Source organism: Lynx canadensis, chromosome B3 (assembly GCF_007474595.2).
Source record: "Lynx canadensis isolate LIC74 chromosome B3, mLynCan4.pri.v2, whole genome shotgun sequence".
In the NCBI taxonomy this organism is placed as follows: domain Eukaryota; kingdom Metazoa; phylum Chordata; class Mammalia; order Carnivora; family Felidae; genus Lynx; species Lynx canadensis.
The window spans coordinates 19930797-19954473 of NC_044308.2; the positions used below are offsets into that span (position 1 = coordinate 19930797).

At 36.6% G+C, this 23677-nt stretch overlaps 1 protein-coding gene across 6 annotated transcripts in view; it reads left to right on the forward strand.

Annotated features, from left to right (window-relative positions):
* TJP1 (tight junction protein 1) overlaps nt 1–23677 on the forward strand; it is a 107630-nt gene that overhangs the window by 63484 nt on the left and 20469 nt on the right. For all 6 annotated transcript variants that reach the window (XM_030317517.1, XM_030317518.1, XM_030317519.1 and 3 more), the window contains exons 9-19: nt 4630–4766; nt 5872–5977; nt 8729–8879; nt 12115–12223; nt 13202–13421; nt 13866–14050; nt 14150–14245; nt 18116–18198; nt 18749–18959; nt 19500–19600; nt 23045–23395. In XM_030317517.1, the coding sequence (XP_030173377.1) occupies nt 4630–4766; nt 5872–5977; nt 8729–8879; nt 12115–12223; nt 13202–13421; nt 13866–14050; nt 14150–14245; nt 18116–18198; nt 18749–18959; nt 19500–19600; nt 23045–23395 (1750 nt within the window). The remainder of the gene's footprint in view (nt 1–4629; nt 4767–5871; nt 5978–8728; nt 8880–12114; nt 12224–13201; nt 13422–13865; nt 14051–14149; nt 14246–18115; nt 18199–18748; nt 18960–19499; nt 19601–23044; nt 23396–23677) is intronic.

The following is a 23677-nucleotide window of genomic DNA, read 5'->3' on the forward strand; positions in this document are numbered from 1 at the left end:
ATTTTATCTCACTTTATTTAATACAGATTCTAGAAAATTTACAGTTAACATAGATGATTTGCTTTATAATCCTGCTAACAGTGCTGCTCCTACTCTGCATGTATTATTGAATAATGCCTCCATCTTTTGGTAGATAACAGAAATGCACTAAAAAGAACAGTGATTCTCCAAGTACTAGTTGTTACAAAAAATTTAATAGAATATGAATTCTATCTATCTGAAATGTTATTTAATTCATAACAGTTGTGTTAGAGGAAAAATAAAGGTGGTGGTCAGTACAGTATGGAAATTAGGCAAGATGAAAATGCTAGCAGTTTTATGTGATGGGGCAAGAGCACAACAAATGACACCCTTCTAGTTATCATCATGGAGGAGGTTTCCATCAGAAGGTTATAACTCAGTCAGGATGGGAGTTATCATTAGTATCAGTCTTTTTAAATTTAGAAAGTTTAAGTTCGAAGAAATAAAATCAATTGTAAATGTTTTTAGATCTTTTTAAAGCAGTTTAAAGTTTGCTTGTTACAGAGCAGTAAGTCTATAGAACTATTAAAATTATGCATTCTTTAATCTCATTCTTTTTCTTTAAAATGTATATATTTATAACATAATTTGCATATTTTATGCAAAGAATGTAAAGGGAACCTTCTGTTTTGTACGGCCCTTTAAATTCTGAGGTACCTAGAGCACTTTGGGGATAAAGCTTAATTGTGCTTATTTATTCTTGGATTAATTGTGAGATTTTATTACCTAAGCTGTGGCTAAAAATTTTGACCTTTTATGATTTAAAAATACCTTGACTTTTATAGTTTTGCCTAAAAGACTGTTTACCTCCATGCAGCTCATAGTAATTTAAAACTAAAAGTACACCCCCACAGAATAATTGACTATGAAAATAGAAACTGTGAAAAGTGCTTATGTTTTATCCTTTCAGAAGGGTAACAGGTAAGAAACATTTTCTTCATAAGAGACTGCTAATAGTATGCATTAATAGAACCAAATTCTTTGTTTAAAGTTAGACTTAATTGCATTTAAAAATTGGGGTATCTGGGTTGCTTAGTTGGTTAGGCGTCCAACTTTGGCTCAGGTCATGATCTCCTGGTCCTTGGGTTCGAGCCCCACGCCTGACTCTGTGCAATGTATACTTAATTAGAACAAGTAAAATAGGTCTATTCTACCTCACCTACTTCCCACTCCTCTTGAATTAAGCCTTTCTCCATATTTCTGCATAATTTATTTAGCATCATACAGAGTTTGTGTTTTTAATAATTAAAAAAGGTCACACTCTGCACATTATTTTCTAGCTAGCTAATTTTACTTAACAATACAATGTGACCATCCTTCCAGCTTATTCTTTTGATGAGAAATTTTACATATTATGGAAATTCTGTTTCTAGGTCTTTGCCTGTGCAATCAATGTTGCATAAGCATCTTTGTCCATGATTTCATATACTAGCTTTTTATTTCTGAAGTCATTAAAGAGTGTGTTGGTATTACTTTTAAATTTTCACGGATGATGCCAGATGACTTTCCAAGAGTAATATTTGAGACTACACTTGTTTATTTCTCAGAATTCCATGTTTACCTATCTGATCGTTGTAAATTGGCGACTCCGTATTTTATCTTTAAAAAAAAAAGTTTAATGTTTATTTTTGAGACAGAGACAGAGTGAGAATGAGGGAGGGGCAGAGAGAGAGGGAGACACAGAATCTGAAGCAGGCTCAGGCTCAGAGCTGTCAGCACAGAGCCCAGTGCGGAGCTCGAACTTAGGAACCCTGAGATCATGACCTGAGCCGAAGTCGGACACTTAACCGACTGAGCCAACCAGGCGCCTTGGCAACTCCTTATTTTAAATTGATGGTTTCCAGATTAGTAGCAGAGCTGAGCATCTTTTTATGAGATTATTGACCATAGTATTGCATCCTCGTAAATTGCCAGGTTAATTTCTGTTGCTCATTTTCTGTTATATTGTTCTTTTTCATTTTCCATCAGCTACTAGTAGCTCTTTTGGTGAGTGTGTTGCAAATATAAATCTTTATATCTTTTCCTGTGCAATTAAACATTTTTAATTGGGGCGCCTGGTCAGTTTTTAATTTTAACATTTTTAATTGGGGCGCCTCAGCCAGTTGAGTGACCGACTTCGGCTCAGATCATGATCTCATGGTTTGTGAGTTTGAGCCCTGCATTGGGCTCTGTGCTGACAGCTCAGAGCCTGGAGCCTGCTTCAGATTCTGTGTCTCCTTCTCTCTCTGCCCCTACCCCACTCATGCTCTGTCTCTGTCTGAGAAATAAACATTAAAAAAATTTTTTTTAATAATAAAAAAATAAAAATAAAACCATTTTTAATAGTGAAATATTTTCATCTTTATGGTTTTTGAATGTTTATCACATTTAGGGAGATCTCCCCCAATCTAAGATTGCACAGGTTTTATCTAGGAGTTTTACAGTTTTTAATGCTACTGGTGCTGGCATATTTTTTCCTTTTCATTTTCCTCTTTCTTTTTTTTTTTTAATTTTATTTTTTACATTTATTTTTGAGAGACAGGGCAAGACCTAGCACGAGTGGGGGAGGGGCAGAGAGAGAGGAGGGACAAAGAATCCCAAGCAGGCTCCAGGCTCTGAGCTGTCAGCACAGAACCCGACGCAGGAATCGAACTCACGGACTGCGAGATCATGACCTGAGCCGAAGTTGACTGCTCAACCGACTGAGCCACCCTGGCGCCCCTCATTTTCTTCTGATTGTAGAGGACATTGAGGAAAATAGTTGATTTTTTAAAATTAAAATGTAATTATAATTCTCTTTATATAATTTTTATAGTATTCTTTTATACTTACTAAAATTCTCCCCAATATTTCAAGCCTATCATCTATCTCATGATTATATCATCTGAGTCTTCAAAATAGTGGTAAATAACGATAGTATTGGCAGGTATCACTGTGTTGTTACTGATTTTGGTGTAAATACATTCAGCATTTCCCTATCTAATATGGTATTAGCTCTTGATTTTGGGAACTAGTCTCATAATTAATTGTATTTCCAGTATCTTTGCTTTATTTGTGGTTTTTATTAGGAATGGCTGTTGCATGTTTTCACATGCCTGTTTGATAGTTTTTTCTTGTAATATTTAGATGTCATAATGAATTCTGTGATAAATTCCTAATGTTAAACTAGCCATATACTTGTGAAATAACCCTGCTGTGGTCATTGTAGAATAATCTTTTACTACATAGTACATCCCTTTAGTATTTTATTTAGAATTTTTTCCTCCACTCATAATTGAAAATATTTATTGTTTTCTCTGTCCCATCATTGTCATGGTTTGGGTGTTAAGGTACTGTTAGCTTCAGATTGAATTTCTGATAGAATGTTGAAATTTTTTTAAATACATGGTATTTTTATGATACTGTTTTCTGTGTTATTAGATATGTTTGGAATTTTCCATAAAAAGTTTGAAGAAAATTAAGTTAGAGACTGTTCTATTTCAGTGTGTGGTATAGAGTAGTTAAAGACACAAATTATTTGTTGCTATTACAACTGATAACATAATAAATATTCTTAAAATGTGTTCTTGGACAAAAAAACAAAAACAAAATGTGTTCTTGGACATGTATGTATTTCTCTAGGATAAACCTAGAAGTCAAATTGCAGGTTATTGCATGTTTGCATTTTCTGTTTTGATAAATGACTTCCATTTTGCCCTCAAGTAGTTATACTTATTTACACTTACTTTACCATCCTTGTATGAGTGTCTGTGTCTCCATGTCCCTCCTTACAGTTGATGTTATTGTGAAAACTCTCATGAGAAGGTGATTTCAAGTTACTTTAATGTGCGTTCTCCTAGTTACTTGTGAAGGTGAACGTATTTTCATGTTTATTGTTATTTGTATATTTTTTCTGAATTGTCCCTTCCTGCTACTCATTTTTTCCTCGGTTGTCTCTTTTAAACTGATTCATAGTTCCTTATATGCTCTAAATATCAAATTCTTGTATGTGTTGTTAGGTCAGTATATAAATCTTAATATTGAACTCATTACACATGTTCTTTCAAACTATGAAATTTATTCAGTTTGAACTTTTTAGTTATTTTAAACCCCATTTCATTTGGTTCAACCAAAAAATTATATACTATATTTTAATTATTTGCATCCTTTTTAACTTCTTATGTAATCACTGCTGTTGATATATGAGGGATTTTGTGCCTTGAACTTTAACAGTCCTCTATTTTTGATGATACAGATATTTAAGAAATATATTATGGTTTGGAGTTTGTTCCATCTGAAATTGTATTTTTGTCATTGATATGCATAGAGATCTAATATTTCTAAATCTGTAGACATTTGTCCTAACATCATTCATTAAATAGCATGCTTTTTTCTGACAGCTTGGGGCTGCCACTTCATTAATAAATTTTACTACTGTGGATAGATTCCTCCATTTTCTATTTTGTTACTTTGATCTGTACTACTCTAGTTTTCATTATTAGGTTTTTATAGTATTTTGATAACTGTTAGAGTGTCATTGTTTTTCAAAGTTTGCTTGGCTGTTCTTACACTGTACTCCTACAAATGATTTCACAATCATCTTTATGCTTATAATTTTTTTCTTTTTTTTTTAATTTTACCAATGTGTAGTCTCCGGAGCAGAGAGGAAGAGAGAATTTCTAAACCTGGGGCTGTCTCAATTCCTGTAAAGCATGCGGATGATCATATACCTAAAACAGAAGAAGTTGTAGTTGAAAGAAATGAGAAACAAGCACCCACTCTTCCAGGTAAGCCTAGCAAAATACTACATTCGGAAAACATTTGCAGTCGGACTAAATAAAATAATTGTCAGAATTTACAGAAGACTTAAAGATGCTTTCTTGATTATGATGATTGTTATTTCTATTACTACTATTACTCCTACTTCTGCTACTACCTATGTTTGAATTTTTCTGTATTTGACTTCCAGAATATTCCTTATGGGTATAATGTTGGCATGAATCAGTAGGCTTTCATGAATTTTAAAAAAAAATTTCTGGATAGAAATTATTCATAGTTGCAGTGCCTGAGTGGCTCAGTCAGTTGAGTGTCTAACTCTTGATTTCAGCTCAGGTCATGATCCCAGGGTTGTGGGATCGAGCTCCGTATCGGGCTCCATGCTGAGCATGGAGCCTGCTTAGGATTCATTCTCTCTCTCTGCCCACCTCCCACATGCTTACTCTCTCTAAAATTTAAAAGAAAAAAATAAATAATTCATAGTTAACAACTATTCACAATTGAGTAAAGTTGTTCTCTAACACTTCTCATTTAGGAAAATTGGCATAAGTTTTTTTAAGTTATTTTGCCAATTGAAAATGTTTTCATAAGCACTGTAAGTTATACCCTGTGAAAACGTATGAGATCAGATATAAGAATCTGCAAGCCTCCTAGATCCATTTTCTTGAAAGGCTGGGAGATTTTGCTTCTCATGTCTCAGTTCCTTTGCTCAAATCTTTTTGCTCTGCTTGTTTAGTGGCAAAGAATGTGGTTATTTAAAAACAAATTTTACCACAGTGAAGAAAGATGGCTGCTTTGACAGTCTGAGAGAAATGTAGTGATTCTGTCTTGTTCTCCTTTTCCTCATCTACCTCTCCCCTCCTCCCCCAGAGGATTTTTCAGAACCTAACAGCATACTTGGTGTAAAGACATCAGAATTTGTCACTGTACTCTGTGCTTTAACATATATATAGTATATATGTTCCTTACCAATTTCTCTGAGCTTATATTTTGCTGATGAATTTTTACATGTATTTTGTGGACTCTTTATTGTTTGAATATTTTCCTGACTGCTTACATTATTCTAGTTTTTAATAAAGTGATTCTTGCACGATTTTTAAATTTTCTTTCTTTTAGAACCAAAGCCTGTATACGCTCAAGTTGGACAGCCTGACGTGGATTTACCTGTCAGTCCATCTGATGGCGTCCTGCCTAATTCAACTCATGAAGATGGGATTCTGCGGTAATGTGATTTTAAACTTGTATTGTCTTCTCTGTCCATTATTCAGCATGATTTAAAGTGAAAATTCAGTCGCAGACCATATTTCGTATCCTTTTTAAAATAGTGTGTACCACTTAATGCTATGGTTTTTTATTTTAAATTATTTATATGACAGAGATTAGAGAATAAACAAGAAACTTTTTGGATGTTGACTTTCTCACCACTGTCCCTGCCTAGTTTTCAGGTCGGGAATTACAAAAGTTAAAAATTGTTTTCTACTTAAACATCAAAAATTTTCACAAGCTTTCTAATGCCCTAGCATTTAAAAAAAACAAAAAACAAAGAAACAACAACAACAAAACAGTGTTTCTCCATTTTAACACTACTGACATTTTGGGTTGGGTACTTGTTTATTGTGGTAGACTGTCCTTCTCATTGTGGAATATTTAGCATCATCCCTGACCACTAGCTGCCAGTGGCACCTTCCAGTTGTGACAACCAAAAATATCTCCAGACATTGCCACATGGTTTCTGGGGGCAAAATCACCCTTGGTTGAGAACCTGTTCTCAACCTGTTAGCAACTCAAAAGTAAGTTTTTTATATTCCACACCTTTTATTGCTATATGTTTTATACTTTATGGGATTGAGATATAAATTTTATAACCAGATTGCAAACCATCATGATCACCAAATTAGTCTTTTGTTGCCTCTGTGGTAAAGGGGCATAATGTTAATAACTGAAAATAACCAAACTTTTTAAAGTGGGTTAGATCTAGACCCCTGCTCTCATCTGTTTTCTTTGCTAAAGGGAATTGGGTTGTCACTACAATACCTAGCTAGCTAGAGAGAAAACTCCTGAAATAGATGGGTATGACACAGATTAAAATTGTATATATTGCTTAATATCAGATAACTGATAATTCAAAATACAGATTGTGAAGGAACAGTATCCTTCTTTTTTCCTTTCTTAAAAATTGCTTGGAAGCTTTTATAACTCTAAAGTTTAAGAAAAAGTAACGATGTGATTCCAGAGACCTATTTCCCAGGAGAGCCCTCAAGAACAGATACCAAAGAAGATTGAGGATGCGGGCAGGATTTGTAGTTGAGCCAGAAAACAGTTCATTCACATCCAGTGACTGGATTTGGGGCAGAAGTAGTTAATGGGTTTACCTTTTGTTATTGTTGCAAGAAGTTGATATAATGCAGATAAAACAGAGTATAAAATGTCAGTCCTATAGGCCACATGACAATGAGACTGGGCCTAAAGCTGTCCTCAAAAAAAAAAAAAAAAAAGCTGTTCTTTAAAAAGGCCTATTTTGCTAAGGGATGCAGACTAAAAAAATCAATGATTTTTAGTTTTTGAGGCCTGTAGGTCAGTCTGTGTGATAAAAGAACTACCAGGGACCTGGAGTCTCAAGGACTTTGAGGAAGGGTTTCCAAAAGCTCTCCTTACAATTGGTTTGGGAGAGGAGTCTGTAAGCAGGCTCTGGACTCAACCTGGCAAAGTAGGATACCACCATGCCAGGTGATTGACATGGTCCACGATAATACTGGCTACTAGTTTCATGGAGGGACCAAGGGTGCCACCAGCCCTGGGAGTAAGTGACCGTATCTAACCTACAGGCTCTGATGTTTACATCTTAGTAAATGTTAGCTCCAGGTGAAGAAGTGGGATCAAGTGTGAATACCTTATAACATCTAAAACTTAAGGTGGTCTTTAGTTGGATTAAAAGAACTAGACTCCTCTCTCTTTCCTCAGCTCATTCATTCATTGATTTGATTTGTATTTTTTACTTTCTATGAGTTTCTAATAATTTTTTCATTGTTACTTAATGAATTAAAAGAAAGGGACTTTTTCTATCCTTCATGTCAGAATAGGTAATAGAATTGTGTGTCTTCTTGACTAGAAATTGTGAGAAAGTTCTAGAAACCTAGCTGGGTAATTTGTATTTAATTACCCTACAGGGTAGTTTGTAATTATGATCCGTTTCTGCCCACTCATTCTTCTAAGACATCCTTTAGTCTTTGTTTCAGGAATATCATGGTGATGGTACACTGATGATAAAAGAATGTGCATACATTTATTCCTTCCCATTCTCTCTCTCTCATAAGAAAAGGGCAGAGATTGAGTATGGGGCTAATCCAGAAAGGCTGATTGATGATAAGATTTTTATTTAAAATCCAGAGAGGCTGCAGAGTAAGTGATCTGTATGAACTCAGAGTCTACCAACTGCAAAGTTTAAAAACGATTATCTATTGGATGTAAAGATCACAATGCTTGGAGCCTCATTTTGATTCCCTGGTATTAGGAAAATTTGTCAATTTGTGCTTCAGTTTCTACCTTTGTAAAACAGTACTTTTCAGTTATTCCATAGAGATGATATGAATGAATTGGGGTGGAAAAAAATGGAAGTTTTTTGTTTTTTTTGTTTTTTTTTTTTTTTACCATTGTGAATGTACCATGTATATCCAAGACTTTGAGTTGGGAAAACATTGTTTTTATAAACTAGTTTTAGAAATTAGTTGTAAAGCAGTAATTGCATATTAAATTCAGATATTTTAAAACTTATTAATCAGAGAATAAAAGAAAGTACCATTAAATCTGACTTGGAATTCTAGCACTAAATTGTATTCAGTAAATTAGTGGTATGAGGGAAATTTCAGAAATGATCGTCCTTTGTTCCATTCTAAATATAGTTCTCATTGTATCAGTTTACTATAACTTTTCAAGCTTCTCTTAACCATTTCAAATGAAATATTTGTTTTAACAGGCCCAGCATGAAATTGGTAAAATTCAGAAAAGGAGATAGTGTGGGTCTGCGGCTGGCTGGTGGAAATGATGTTGGAATATTTGTAGCTGGTGTTCTAGAAGATAGCCCTGCAGCCAAAGAAGGCTTAGAAGAGGGTGATCAAATTCTCAGGGTATGTTGGTATATCAGAAATGTGATTTGAAAGTACTTAGATCTTTAGAGAAAGACCTCAAACACAGCAAACCTATTATAATTCAGTTGTAATCTTCTGTCACAGCCTATTGAACCAGACAACCATTCAGATGAATCCTTCAAGTCTTGGTTTTACTGGCCTCATCCCTTCCCATTGCTGCATTCGTTCTTGTTGACTGCTGTGTTATGTGTTACTACACAGTGTGATGCTCTGGTTTCATTTAAATCTCTGGCGTTCACCAGTCAGAGTGGCCAAAATGAACAAATCAGGAGACTATAGATGCTGGAGAGGATGTGGAGAAACGGGAACCCTCTTGCACTGTTGGTGGGAATGCAAATTGGTGCAGCCGCTCTGGAAAGCAGTGTGGAGGTTCCTCAGAAAATTAAAAATAGACCTACCCTATGACCCAGCAATAGCACTGCTAGGAATCTACCCAAGGGATACAGGAGTACTGATGCATAGGGGCACTTGTACCCCAATGTTCATAGCAGCACTCTCAACAATAGCCAAATTATGGAAAGAGCCTAAATGTCCATCAACTGATGAATGGATAAAGAAATTGTGGTTTATATACACAATGGAATACTACGTGGCAATGAGAAAAAATGAAATATGGCCTTTTGTAGCAACGTGGATGGAACTGGAGAGTGTGATGCTAAGTGAAATAAGCCATACAGAGAAAGACAGATACCATATGGTTTCACTCTTATGTGGATCCTGAGAAACTTAACAGGAACCCATGGGGGAGGGGAAGGAAAAAAAAAAAAAAAAAAAAAAGGACGTTAGAGTGGGAGAGAGCCAAAGCATAAGAGACTGTTAAAAACTGAGAACAAACTGAGGGTTGATGGGGGGTGGGAGGGAGGGGCGGGTGGGTGATGGGTATTGAGGAGGGCACCTTTTGGGATGAGCACTGGGTGTTGTATGGAAACCAATTTGTCAATAAACTTCATATATAAAAAAAAAAAAAATAAAAAAAAAAAATAAATCTCTGGCGTTCATTGAACCTACCAAAAAAAAAAAAAAAAAAAAAAAAAGGTCTTAGATCCCTATACCAAGTAGTCATTTTAAGTTCAACTAGACCTTCAGGCAGGCAAGACTGTCACGGGCCACAACTTGCCATCTGTCGTTTCTCTCCCATGGGATCAGTCCTTGCAGCAGTCCTCTGGGGCTTTCTTCACCCCGGTGTGATGGCTTATGTGCAGGGAGATGGGATTTCTGTCAGGCAAATGTGTAAGCTGCCCTGGCTCCAAAGCTTCATGGCCCACAAGAGACAGGACCAGTTACAGGAGTCGGAAAGTCCACTTCAGACGTGGTCTTTTCTTCTGTTGTTGTTTTTCTGTCTTTTCTATAAGCAATGCTATCTAGTCACATAGGACCATCCATGTCTGTCTCTTCTTAAAACATCCAAACCTCATGGCAGATAAACTATGTCCCATTTTAACAAAAAGATCATATCTATTAAATGTGAATTCCTATTTGCTCCACCTCTCCACCTCATATTGTCATCACCACCCCTATTCTGCTCTCTTCCTGCATTCAGGCTACCTCCTGGCCATGTGCTGGATTCAGTCTCCTGCTCAGGATCTTTCTGCTTGTTCATGTTTTTCTCTTTCCCTCTCCCCCGCCTCTTCATTTATTCTGTACTGTCTTCTTTCTCTCCTTTTGCTGTTGAACTTGTCAGTATGGTGGAGTCCCTTCCCTGCTTTGTTTTCAGTCATTGCTGTCATAAAATTTTATAGTTTGGCTTCTACCTTAACCACTGCTGAATCTGAATTTTCATAAGCCATCATTGACCTAATGGCATCCTCAGTTCTCATTTTCCTTTATTTCTTAGCAGTATTTTGACTATCTTAAGTGCTTTCATGAAGTACTTTCTTCCTTGGATTCCATAACATTGCCATTCTGATACTCCTTTAATCTTTTAAATTATTTTCCCAACCATCTTTAATGGTTCTTCTAAAACTTGGGGAATATAAGCAGCTCTGTGCTTCTCTCTTGCTACTACGCAGTCTCCATCTTGGGTTTGATGACTCATGTCAGCAGCCCACTCTCGGAATCTTCACTTTGAGCTCTTGCCTGAGTTTCCTCACACTGGGCCAGCTGCCCATGGCCATTTTCCTCTTCTACTTTCTGTCTTCCTTTCCCTCCAAACTTAGCATAAAATCAAGGTATGATCTTTGACTTACTGGTTTCCATCTCACAGTGTACTTTGATTCTTCCTGGTGATATTTACATTGTGCTCAGACACTTCGTGGATAACAATGTTCACTGTATTAAAGAAATTAAACAGACCTATCTCTTATCTGCTGCATATCCTATTTGAAATAATCAGGGCATACATACGTCATTTTATTTTATTTTATGTTATTTTATTTTTTAAAAGCTCTTTCTTAATTTTATTTTTTAAGTAAGCTCTGTCCCCAACATGGTGCTTGAGCTTACAACACTGAGATCAGGAGTCACGTTGCTCTACCAACAGAGCCAGCCAGGCACCCCTACATACATCATTTTTAATTTATTTCCTAAGAGTTTGCTCTTGTTTTGTATCATAAAAGTAGCGCATGTTAATAGTTTTTAATCTGGAAAATTTTCAAAAGGTAAAAAGGAGAAAATCTATCTGTAATCCTGCATGCACTTAGTAACATCATTTTGATATGTGTCCTTTGGTTCTTAAGAGCTTCAAGTATAAGTAAATATTGACTTGGCAAACCTTGACTTACATCATACAAAAACTCTTACAGAGATGCCACAATGTATACACTTATTTTTTTTTTTTTTGCCTCATTTCCTTCTGATTTCTTTTTCAGAAACTATTAAAAAGTAGGATTCTATTATACATTCACAGAATTTTAAAAAATCTTTTTTTATTGAGGGGGGTATATTGGTATACAACATTATAACTTACAAAAATTTAAAGCCAGAGAGTTGTCTTTTTTGGTCTAAATTGGTTAGATTTTGCAGTAGATGATCTTTAATGTCAGCATGCATTGTGGCTTTTCTTTAAATGAATTTACACTTTCACTCAATTTACTTGGTTTCTACTTATTTTAAAGTAAAGTATATTAATTTCTTCCAAAGGAAAATCATTTTTTCCCTCTTAAAGATGTGATATTTTCAAATTAGCTGAAGTCTGAAAACTTGTTCTCTATGTAGAGAAGTATTTTCATAATTTTAAAATATGACCAAGAGTAATTTATGAAATACATTTTAACAGGTAAACAATGTAGATTTCACAAACATCATAAGAGAAGAAGCCGTTCTTTTCCTGCTCGACCTCCCTAAAGGAGAAGAAGTGACCATACTGGCTCAGAAGAAGAAAGATGGTGAGATATTGCCTGAAAATGGAGAAAATCTGTAGAATTTTGAGAAATTAAATAGGGACTTGAATTTCCATTTTTTAATAAATCACTCAGAGTTGAGTGATAAATGAATTTGTTAATGTCAGAGGGAGTTTAAATCACTTAGGGGCACATAGTGTTACATTATGCTTATTTGAAAGTGTGATAATACCACCAGCCTTTCTGGCATTCTAATTTAGATAGAATGCTGTCCAAACCTTCACATGGCATAGAAAAATCCTGGTTTTTATTAGCCATCAGAACCATGCAGAAGCATATGGTTAGCTTCCAAAGTTTTTACTGATGTTTTCTAAACAATACATTTTTGTTAGCATTAATTAAAGACAATGGCTAATTGTCTTTGATTAAGCAAATACACTTTTCACTTAAAACAGGATTTCTCCACCTCAGCACTGCTGTCACTTTGGGCCAAATAATTGTTTTTGTGGGAGCTGACCCATTCATTGTAGTATGTTTAGAAATGTCCCTGGCTTCTATCCACTAGATGCCAGTTGCACACATATCAAATCAAAAATGTCTCCAGATATTGCCAAATATCCCCTGGGGGAGCAGAGTTACCATTATTTGAGAACCATTTATTTAGAAAATGTGAATATCTGTAATAATTTGCAGCAAAATTAAGTTAGATGACTTAAATAGAGAGCACATGCGTGGTTTTGGACAAGTTGCTTGATCTTGCATTACTCAGGCAAGAGCTCGAGTTTCTGCATTACTTTCCCTTATCTGCAAAATGGAGATGCTAACCTAAGCATTCCTGTTTCATGAGGTCATGGTGATATACATGAGCTAGAATACTTAATACAGCACCTCATAGTAAGAATGCAACATATGTTGAGGGCTATTTTTATTATTATTACCAATAGCATCTTCACATAATCTGTTCTTTTCAGATTAATTTATCTCACTAGCTATTGATACTTTTTTTGTTTTGATTCCTTTTAGTTTATCGTCGCATCGTTGAATCAGATGTAGGAGATTCTTTCTATATTAGAACCCATTTTGAATATGAAAAGGAGTCTCCCTATGGACTTAGTTTTAACAAAGGAGAGGTGTTCCGTGTTGTGGATACCTTGTACAATGGAAAACTAGGCTCTTGGCTTGCTATTCGAATTGGCAAAAATCATAAAGAAGTAGAACGAGGCATCATCCCCAATAAGAACAGGTATGAATATTTGGATACTTCTCATAGAACAAGTTAAGTAAATGATGATGGAAGACTTTAATCCCACTGGGAAATTTTGGCAATGTAAAGAGTTAGTTTTCATTGTATTTACTGTGTCTATGATTGACTTAGTTGTACAGACTCCTTTATTTTAGTTTAAGCATTGAGATTTATTTTTTATTTTTTTTTCAATATATGAAATTTATTGTCAAATCGGTTTTCATACAACACCCAGTGCTCATCCCAAAAGGTGCCCTCCTCAATACCCATCACCCACCCTCCCCTCCCTCCCACCCCCCATAAGCATTGAGATTTAAACTGCATGTGAAGAGAATTCTATCCAGTATTTTGACATTTTATCTATGAGTCTTTTTGTTTTGTTTTGTTTTTAAATATATTTATTTGTCTACCTGTCCTCTGTCTATTCTGTCTTTTTTTATCCAGGGCTGAGCAGTTAGCCAGTGTACAATACACACTTCCAAAAACAGCAGGAGGAGACCGTGCTGACTTTTGGAGATTCCGGGGTCTTCGCAGCTCCAAGAGAAATCTTCGAAAGAGTAGAGAGGATTTGTCAGCTCAGCCAGTTCAAACAAAGTTTCCAGCCTATGAAAGAGTTGTTCTTCGAGAAGGTTATTTTCTGTAGACTAACCTTAATACCCTTTAATGTCAATATGCTAAAGAAAGAAAAAGTATAAACTATGTTGTTTTTTCTTTGACTTTCTCTCCAGCTGGATTTCTGAGACCTGTAACTATCTTTGGACCCATAGCTGATGTTGCCAGAGAAAAGCTGGCAAGAGAAGAACCAGATATTTATCAGATTGCAAGTAAGTAGCCTTAAGACTGACTTAAGATCAGGGCGCCTGGGTGGCTCAGTCGGTTGAGCGTCCAACTTCGGCTCAGGTCATGATCTCGTGGTCTATGAGTTCGAGCCCCGTGTCGGGCTCTGTGCTGACAGCTCAGAGCCTGGAGCCTGCTTCGGATTCTGTGTCTCCCTCTCTCTCTGCCCCTCCCCTGCTCATGCTCTGTCTCTCTCTCTCTGTCAAAAATAAATAAACATTAAAAAAAAAAAAAGACTGAAGATGAGGTTGAGGGTGTTACTTAATTAGTTATTTCTCTAAAGGGTGTATCTGATCCATTCACTTAATAGAAATAAAACTTTCTGGAAGTGAAAATTTGCAGTTTACCTCATGTATTTAATTTGAAGGGAAACTTGAGTGATTGTGTTCTTGTTATACCAATTCCCTTTAATAATAAAAAGAATCACCATTTATGAAGCCCTGGCCTTCATATGAAAATTGCACACAATCTTGTTTAATAAATCCTGACAATATTACAATGGGATGTCAGTATCCATTTACCAGCATTATCCATGCTGAAGTCAAGTAACTTGAGCGTTAGAGTGGTAGGGACCATCACAACCTGTTTACTCCAAACTTTCCTGATGACACCCAGCTGATGAGTCACAAAACTCAACTTTGAACCCAACCTTTCCTGGCTTTAATCCAGTGCTTTCAGTCATTGAGCTAATAGAAATACTCAAGTATATAAAAAGGGTAATGAAAGCATGATTCAAGCGATCAGTTATTATTGTAGGCATTTATAGTAAGTTAGTGTTAAATATAAATATTGAAGATGTAGTGCTTTAAATGCCTTGCAGAGTTTGCTTGCAGATTTCTTTTATTAGTTCATTAGTTTAGCTATGGTGGTATTTAAATATACAGACTTAGTTATGACCACTGTAGCTTGCTCTAAACTATATGTAAACACTTGAAACTGGTTTTTTTCCCCTAATTATAAAAATATCATTTTCTATTTGGAAAGGTTAGAGAATTAGTTTTGACATACATCATAATCATCCTAAATTTTATCCTGTCATATTTTATTCCACCCTATCACCCTTTGTAAGCAGACTTTTGTGGAGTTTTATTTATTGTTTTCTTTCTTAATAGATAATACCATATTTTTTTATTATCCATTCTGCAACCAAAATTTGGTTGAACAGCCTTCTGTTGTTTACATAATTTTTTCAGTGTTATATTTTACTGTTATAAAGGATACAGAAATCTGTCCATATTTTTATTTGCTTGTTTATGCCCTGCCTTCTTTCCCAAAGGATTTAAATACTCAAGAATATAGCTTTTTCCATATTTACGGTAATTTTCTTAGAATTTTCAAAGACAGGAAGGAGTGAACCATAGGATATGAACATTTTCTGGCTACTGCTGTTTATAATCCTATTGCCTTCCAGAGGGTTGTGCCATTGTTTTTGTTGTTTCTACCTACTATATGAGATCTGCGTTAATATTTTTAACTTCATAAGTGCTAATTTAAAGGATCAGAGCATTGCCTTATTATATTGCTTTTCACTTGGTTTTTGGTAAAGTTGAATGAGGATATTTTATGAAACTAAGATTTGCAGACACATAGTAATAAAATTTGAGCAAGTAAGAAAATGTTTATTTCTGATTCCCCATTCAGTTTGATTTTTTCAGAAGAGGTTTTTTTGGGTCATTGTTATAGGTAACATTTAACATAAAGAATTTAGTGGTGGGGCGCCTGGGTGGTTTAGTTGGTTAAACATCCTACTTAAGCTCAGGTCATGATCTCCTGGTTTGTGAGTTCAAGCCTTGCTTCTGGAGAGCTCAATCCCCACTCTGGGCTCCGCACTTTCCCTCTCTCTGCACCTTGTGGGATTCTCTCTGCCCCTTGCTCACTGGCACATGGGTGCTTCTCTCTCTTTCTCTCTCCGTCTCTCTGTCTCTCTCTCTCTCTCAAATAAATAAATACAATTTTTAAAAAAAGAAAAAAAGTTAGTGGTAACCCCACCCATAACCAAACCTTGGGTTTTTTAAATTTAGGAAAAGTGTGAAGACTTATAAAGCTCTACCTTAGGGAGCAATTGATTGATTTAATTGGGTTTACTCTACACTATAGCCAGACTCTTATAAAAGAGATTCAAATAGCTTAGTTAGTGTCCTCTCTGAATCTAATGAAGGTCTTTTGAGTTAAGGAATTAGTAGCTTTTCTCCAACCAAAACTCCCAGTTGATCTCTCTCTCTAATTCTCTGTTCACCAGATTTGAAATTCTGCTCTCTTTGTCCATGGAGCTTTTACCTTATGATAGTCTCATTCTCTAGAGTCATTCCCCCTATCATTCATTGTGACCTTTGTCCTTCCAAATCTCTTGATTTTTGTCTGATCTGAAACACCAGAGTTCCTTTTTGTCTTTGAAGCTTTCCATGTGACCAGAGTCACAAACATTGCTGTACCTTTTTAGGGAAGAACTTCATATAAATTGGACCTCTGAGATAATTTGGTTAGTAACCATCTCAAGCTGCACTTGACATACTGTACATGAGTAGAGAGAGATAGGTTACTAGTATGAAACCATAGGCTGTCTCACAGTTAGAAATCAACTGCTCCTAGGTTCCCCTTCTACTATTATAGAAAAGATCTCTAACCCAGAAGTCTCCAACCAGTCTGCTATATTGCATTGTTGCTGATGGATCTGCCCATGTATTGATTTTGTAAGTCCCCGTTGGCTAGATGGAGCTCTACCCGGAGAGGCCTCCTCAGTTTATCTCTGTTGGCCATACAAATAGTGCCATTTTCTCTGCATGTCACAATGTGTAAAACATTTGGAAGTAGTGCCATGTCAAGCCATTTTAAGCACAAGGCAAAAGAAAAAATGTGGGTCCATACATACATGTTTTTACATCTTTTTCAATGGCTGTTTTTTCCCAGGACATTGAAGTAGTTAGAAAAATTTTGGAAAACATGAAAAATATGTGTATTAAAACTCATATTATTTCAAGTTTAAATATTTTATTTGTATCAAACACAGAATTTATAATTTTCTTTTCCTGGCTTTAATGGAAGCAAGCTCATCAATATTTTTAAATCTGCTTTTTAAATTTTTTTTTTTTTTTTTTCAACGTTTATTTATTTTTGGGACAGAGAGAGACAGAGCATGAACGGGGGAGGGGCAGAGAGAGAGGGAGACACAGAATCGGAAACAGGCTCCAGGCTCCGAGCCGTCAGCCCAGAGCCTGACGCGGGGCTCGAACTCCCGGACCGCGAGATCGTGACCTGGCTGAAGTCGGACGCCTAACCGACTGCGCCACCCAGGCGCCCCTAAATCTGCTTTTTAAAATCATACTTTCAATGGGAAGAATTGCCATATTTGATCATTTCTCTTGACCAAGTGACAATCTTAGATATTTACTCATGTTTCACTTAACTGGTTCTATTTAAAATTTTGGTATGCTGTTTATTGTGGGTTACTAATTTTGATATTTTGAACATATTGCAGCAAAATATTACTTGATTGCAGAGTTTTTGTAGTACCCCTTAAATATTGCTCCTGAGGCAAGCACCTCACTTACCTTCTCCTAATCCCGGAATTGTTGGGAAGCATTAATCTTAACCCAGTGGTGCTCAGCCAGGGGCAGTTCTGATCTATTGTGGATATTGGCCACTCCTGGATACATTTTTATTGGTCCCAGTGTGGACCGGAGGCATATAGCAGGAGGAGGCCAGAAATGCTGCTGAACTGGCCATGGTGCACAGGGCAGCCCCTATAACTAAGTATTGCAGAGCCCAACATGTCATTAGCACCCAGTAGTTGAGTTGAGAAACTCTGGTCTAACCAATAGAAATTTGATGTTTTGTTTTTGTCCTGACGTCATGAATAGAAAGTGAACCACGAGATGCTGGGACTGACCAACGTAGCTCTGGCATTATTCGCCTTCATACGATAAAGCAAATAATAGATCAGGTAAGTTCTTAAAAATTGCCCTATTTCATTATTAACTGTGAATGTTGTGTTTTGAGTGGGATGAAGTTTAGTTAATTTGGAAGTAGAAAAGTAGCTTTTCTAAGATTATTACTGATATACTATAAAAAAATTAAACCTCTACTGAAAGGCATTCCAGTAACCACTTTCAAAGAAAGTGCATTACATGCATCAAAAGATATTTATATGCATAAGGAATATGTTGTTACTGGACAGGGTCATGTTAGGAACATTAAATTCTTCTACTCTTTTCACTTTACTGAACATAGATAATGCTGTCAACTTGTAAGTATTGGGGCTGTCTTAAAGTGAGCTGGTTAAGAAGTTTTTTAAAAAAAATTTGGGCTAGAATTTGTATTGAACTAAGTTCTGATTACAGATTTTTCTAACATATACTCTGGAGACATTTTGGAGCCCAGTTAAAGGTCTATTACCATTGGAATGTAATCTAGGCTGTGACTTTTTTGAAGGTGATGATTCTTAATTAACTGTGGCTTGTGTCCTTATTTGTTTTTTTGCTTTGTGTCTCCAGGACAAACATGCTTTATTAGATGTAACCCCAAATGCAGTTGATCGTCTGAATTACGCCCAGTGGTATCCAATTGTAGTATTCCTTAACCCTGATTCCAAGCAAGGTGTGAAAACTATGAGGATGAGGTTATGTCCAGAATCTCGGAAAAGTGCCAGGAAATTATATGAACGGTCTCATAAACTTCGTAAAAATAATCACCATCTTTTTACAAGTGAGTATATTAAAGGCCTTCATTTAGTTTAAAATGTCTAGGCAACAATATGTAGACAAAAATGTTGTGTTGTTTAGATGCCAAAAGCTATATAACTTTTGCCTTGGAAAGCTTCCTGTTAGTATTAACGGCTGCTGTTGGATTGAAAGAAAATGTACAGGGCCGCCTTGTTGGCTCAGTTGGTTAAGCATGAGACTTCAACTCAGGTCATGATCTCACCGTGCATGAGTTTGAGCCCCACGTTGAGCTCTGTGCTGACAGCTCACAGCCTGGAGCCTGCTTTGAATTCTGTGTCTCCCTCTGTCTCTGCCCCTCCTCCTCTCACCCTCTGTCTCTCTCGGTCTCTCAAAAAGAAATAAATGTTAAAAAAAATTTTTTTTTTTAAATGTGTAGCACCAAAACAAATTTCAAAGATGTGTGTCCTCAAATATTGTATTTCAAATAATTAAGAAATGATGATTGAGCTCTAAGCAGATTTGAATGAATTCTGGCTTTTGACGGTATTCTAATCGTTAAACAATGTTGTTAATTTATTTTCAGCTACAATTAACTTAAATTCAATGAATGATGGATGGTATGGTGCATTGAAAGAAGCCATTCAGCAACAGCAAAACCAGTTGGTATGGGTTTCTGAAGGAAAGGTAAGAAATTTCCTGTTATTTTTGAGCCCTTTCAATAAATGATATAACAAATCAGAAAAGCCTTTGAGTTACCATTGTTTCTAATTAGATCAACATATTAGAATAATTTGGGGAGAGTTTGTTTTTGATAGTAAAAGACTTTAAGTTTTTATAAATTGTTTTTGATAGTAAAAGATTCTGAAATTTCCCTACCTATTGAATTACCACTTCAGTGGTATCATCTCAGAGAGTTCTTAAATGATAACTAAAAGAGTAAGTTTGAGTTCTGGCTCTGCTCCTGTCTGAGGAATGACTTAGAACCTGGCTTCAGTTTCCTTCTCTGGAAATGAGGAGAGTTGGGTGGGTAGGTGAGTGTTGCCCAGAGTGTTGTCCTCTGCATACAAGATTTAGGACTTGGTCAGAAAGAAAAAGGCACTGTGAAGGCAAGTAACAGATGAGAAATCTGCAACCACACCCCCTACATGGGGCAGTGGGACCCACCAGCATGATAAAGGCTTTGAGAAGTCTTAAGTAAAGAACATGTGTTATTTTGTTTACCTAGGGATTTTTTTTTTTTCACTTAGCGGCTGTTAATATTGTTTTAACATACTAGGAAATGTTGGACAAAGCAATTCATCATTTTTAGATTCAAATTTTGATTTTATATACATCCAAATGGCCAGCTCTATTTTTTTTTTATTATTTTTTTAAGTTTTATTTCGAGAGAGAGCATGAGCAGGGGAGGGGCAGAGAGAAAGAGAATCCCAAGCAGGCTCTGCAATGTCAGTGCAGAGCCCGGATGTGCGGTTCGAACTCTCTAACCGTGAGGTCATGATCTGAGTCAAAATCAGGAGTTGGACACTTAACCAACTGAGCCACCTAGGCGCCCTGCAGATGGCCAGCTTTAAAATAGCTACTATCTATTGTATTGTCAGTCTCTCTGGTTTTATAGCAGTCTTCAATGGGAAAAAAGTGTTCATTTTGTTTGGCAAGTTAATACAGCTGAAAGAGCCTTTTGTTTTAATATCTTTTACCTTCAGTATAATATTATTGATGTTTTGGTTACTAGAGAAAATTGAGAATATCTCTGTTGTTTTTTTTGTGTGTGTGTGTTTTATACTTCCTTGTTGGCTTGGTTCTTGTTGTGTTTTGCGCCTGCATGGCCTCTACTTTCCTCTGCCTGGCTATGGCTACAGCTGCTCTGGCAGTGCATGCTGCATGCTTAGGACCACCATGCCCTTTGTCCAGGAAACACAAACCTCTGCAAGAAGAGATGTTACAGTGCTTACATCTAGAGGTAGTGTCTGCTCTGCTATTCCCACCTGTATTCATGTCAGAATCATGGTTTTTCTCATCAGTACCACTTGGGGGATGGACTGTGCATATGAGATCATCAGACCACTTTGAGTAACTGATATATCAGCTGGGACACTTGACAGACAAATCCAGGTGGAAAAAACCTACTGCACCACTTTATAAAAACACAGTATTACTAATTTTCTCTCATGTGGCATTTGATACAAAGGATCGCAGTCCCTGTCATACTAATCTGTAAAAACACAATTCTTTCAGCAGCCTTTGTCCACTCGAGTGGTTAATAGCTTGCATTGGTGATTCTCAAAATGAAGTTAGTTTATAAATACACAGAATGTGCTCTCTGCCTATCTGAGGGATTTTCTTTATCCACAAATCTTAATATTGTATAAATTTCTTTTTGTGGTATTATTGTGTGCTTCCTGTCTTGCTTGGGTTTTAAAATGCAGGTCTCACTCCCCCCAACTTTTTATGTGAGGAAAAATAGATCATTTGTTACTAGGATAGATGGATGCATTTTGTAAATCATAAAAGGTTGTTATAATTTAAATGAAGCTTGCTAGATCTCCTGCCCCTTCTATTCAAGTATATTTTATCATAATAGACAAATTCTTAAACTAAAACCACATCATTTCACATTGACTTTCCTGAGTGTACTACTTTGGTCTAATTGCTAGGAAGAGATCTTTTTTGCAAGATCTGACATGGTCTTGTGTGTTCCCTACTAAACCAAGAAAAGTCATCCTGAGGCTTTCTTAACATGTAGGCATATGTCATTTCTTCGTTCAGAGCAACCCATGGTTCTTGCTCACTAGTGCATTTCACAGCACTGAAAGCAAGGTGGATTGGTGAGTTCCAAGTTAATTCTTCCCCAAGAACTTAAATATTTCCCTGGCTGGCTGATGGGTTAGAGTCTTACAGAACCCTGGTGAGTTAAAGGTTAGAATAGATAGCAAAATGGCTTCTCTTCTGTAGCAGCCATTAGGGAGTTTAGACACCGTTGAGATTTCTGTGGGGGAGAGTCTGCTCTAACATAGAGCCCTGGGATTCTCACTCCCTGAGCCCAGCAGGTACTTTGTTGAAAACGAGAGCCCCTAGGAGGCCTGACATACCCTAGTCTTTCTTATCAGGAAGGCAGTACTCAGGCTCAGGCTCATAAGAGAGCCAGGCATAGGACTGTGTGCAAAGTCCCATTCAGGCAGCTCAGGCCTTATGTTTCTCCTTCAGTCTGTGCTACAATGGAAGGAGGATTGTCTGAATTCTGGATTCCAGATCATTCAGCTCTCTTGCCTAACTGGGCACAATGTCCAGGCAAGCTCTTCAGGGACTGTTCTAATTAATCCAGGTACTAATTTCAAACTAGTATCTAATGGCAGCCTGTTGATGCAACTCTTTAGATTCCTTTCCCTCAGGTACTTCTCATTATCTTTCTAGTCTACTCAGAAGGTAAAGTAGACTAATAAAAACCAACTCAGTTCTTAACTACTTATCAAAGAGAAACATAATTGCATTTCTCCCTCAGCATCCATTGGACACTACATCTATGAAAAAAAATGAAAACAACAATTCTTAATTTAATGAGGCAACCGGCACTTAGGCGATTCTTTCCCATTTTGTTTTATAAAAACTTAAAGGGCCAAATACCAACTTTTTAAACAAGTTGTTTTCTCTATGTATATGTATGTAAGCTCTTACTCACCTTGAACTGTGGCATTTATTTTCATAGTTACTCTTACATGCGCTGTTCTGTCAGTGTGTCCTTGTTTCTGTCAGCTTGGTTTGGTAGCATTCTCCCTCTTCCCCTGGCTTTGGGGCAGTAAAGTAGGGACCGATTAGGTTGATTAGGTTTTATAACCCTGAGTGGTGTCAGAGTTTCTTCATGGACTCCTGGGGCTGAGCCTCGGAGTCCAGCTTTGTCCTGGCTGGCCAGCCAGCCTTTCATTCTTCCAAGCCCCTTCAGATCTCAAAGGATGTTCTGTGTGTCTGCATGTGTGCTTGTACAATCTTCTTGACCTTTCCTTGCCAGAAGTTTCAAGAAATAGATGTGATTTCTCCAAAGAAAAATGCCCTTTTCAATCTCCCTTGTAAAATAAAGGCCATCTCTTAAAGAACTACTGAATAAAATTTTTGATTTACTTTTATTTGACCCAGGCGGATGGTGCTACAAGTGATGACCTTGATTTGCATGATGATCGTCTGTCCTACCTGTCAGCCCCAGGTAGTGAATACTCAATGTATAGCACGGACAGTAGACACACTTCTGACTATGAAGACACAGATACAGAAGGCGGGGCCTACACTGATCAAGAACTAGATGAAACTCTTAATGATGAGGTTGGGACTCCACCGGAGTCTGCCATTACACGGTCCTCTGAGCCTGTAAGAGAGGACTCCTCTGGAATGCATCATGAAAACCAAACATATCCTCCTTATTCACCACAAGCGCAGCCACAACCAATTCATAGAATAGACTCCCCTGGATTTAAAACAGCCTCTCAACAGGTAAGCAGCAAGCATTCAACGTTTTGTAGTTAGAAGTGAATTATTAAATCTTAGAATGTGGTGATTGAGTTGAAGAGTATATTTTGTCCTTTCTTCAGATTAAGAATTGATCTTTAATTTCAATTTGACAATACCAAGGACTTAATTCTAAGCTTTGTGTGTTTGTCTTACACAGCAGTATACTGAAGTTCTTTTAAAAAATTGAGGACATGAGGTCATAGTTTTGTTATTCAGCACACTTAAAATGTATGTCTACCAACCCCTATAAATGGAAGTGGGAAG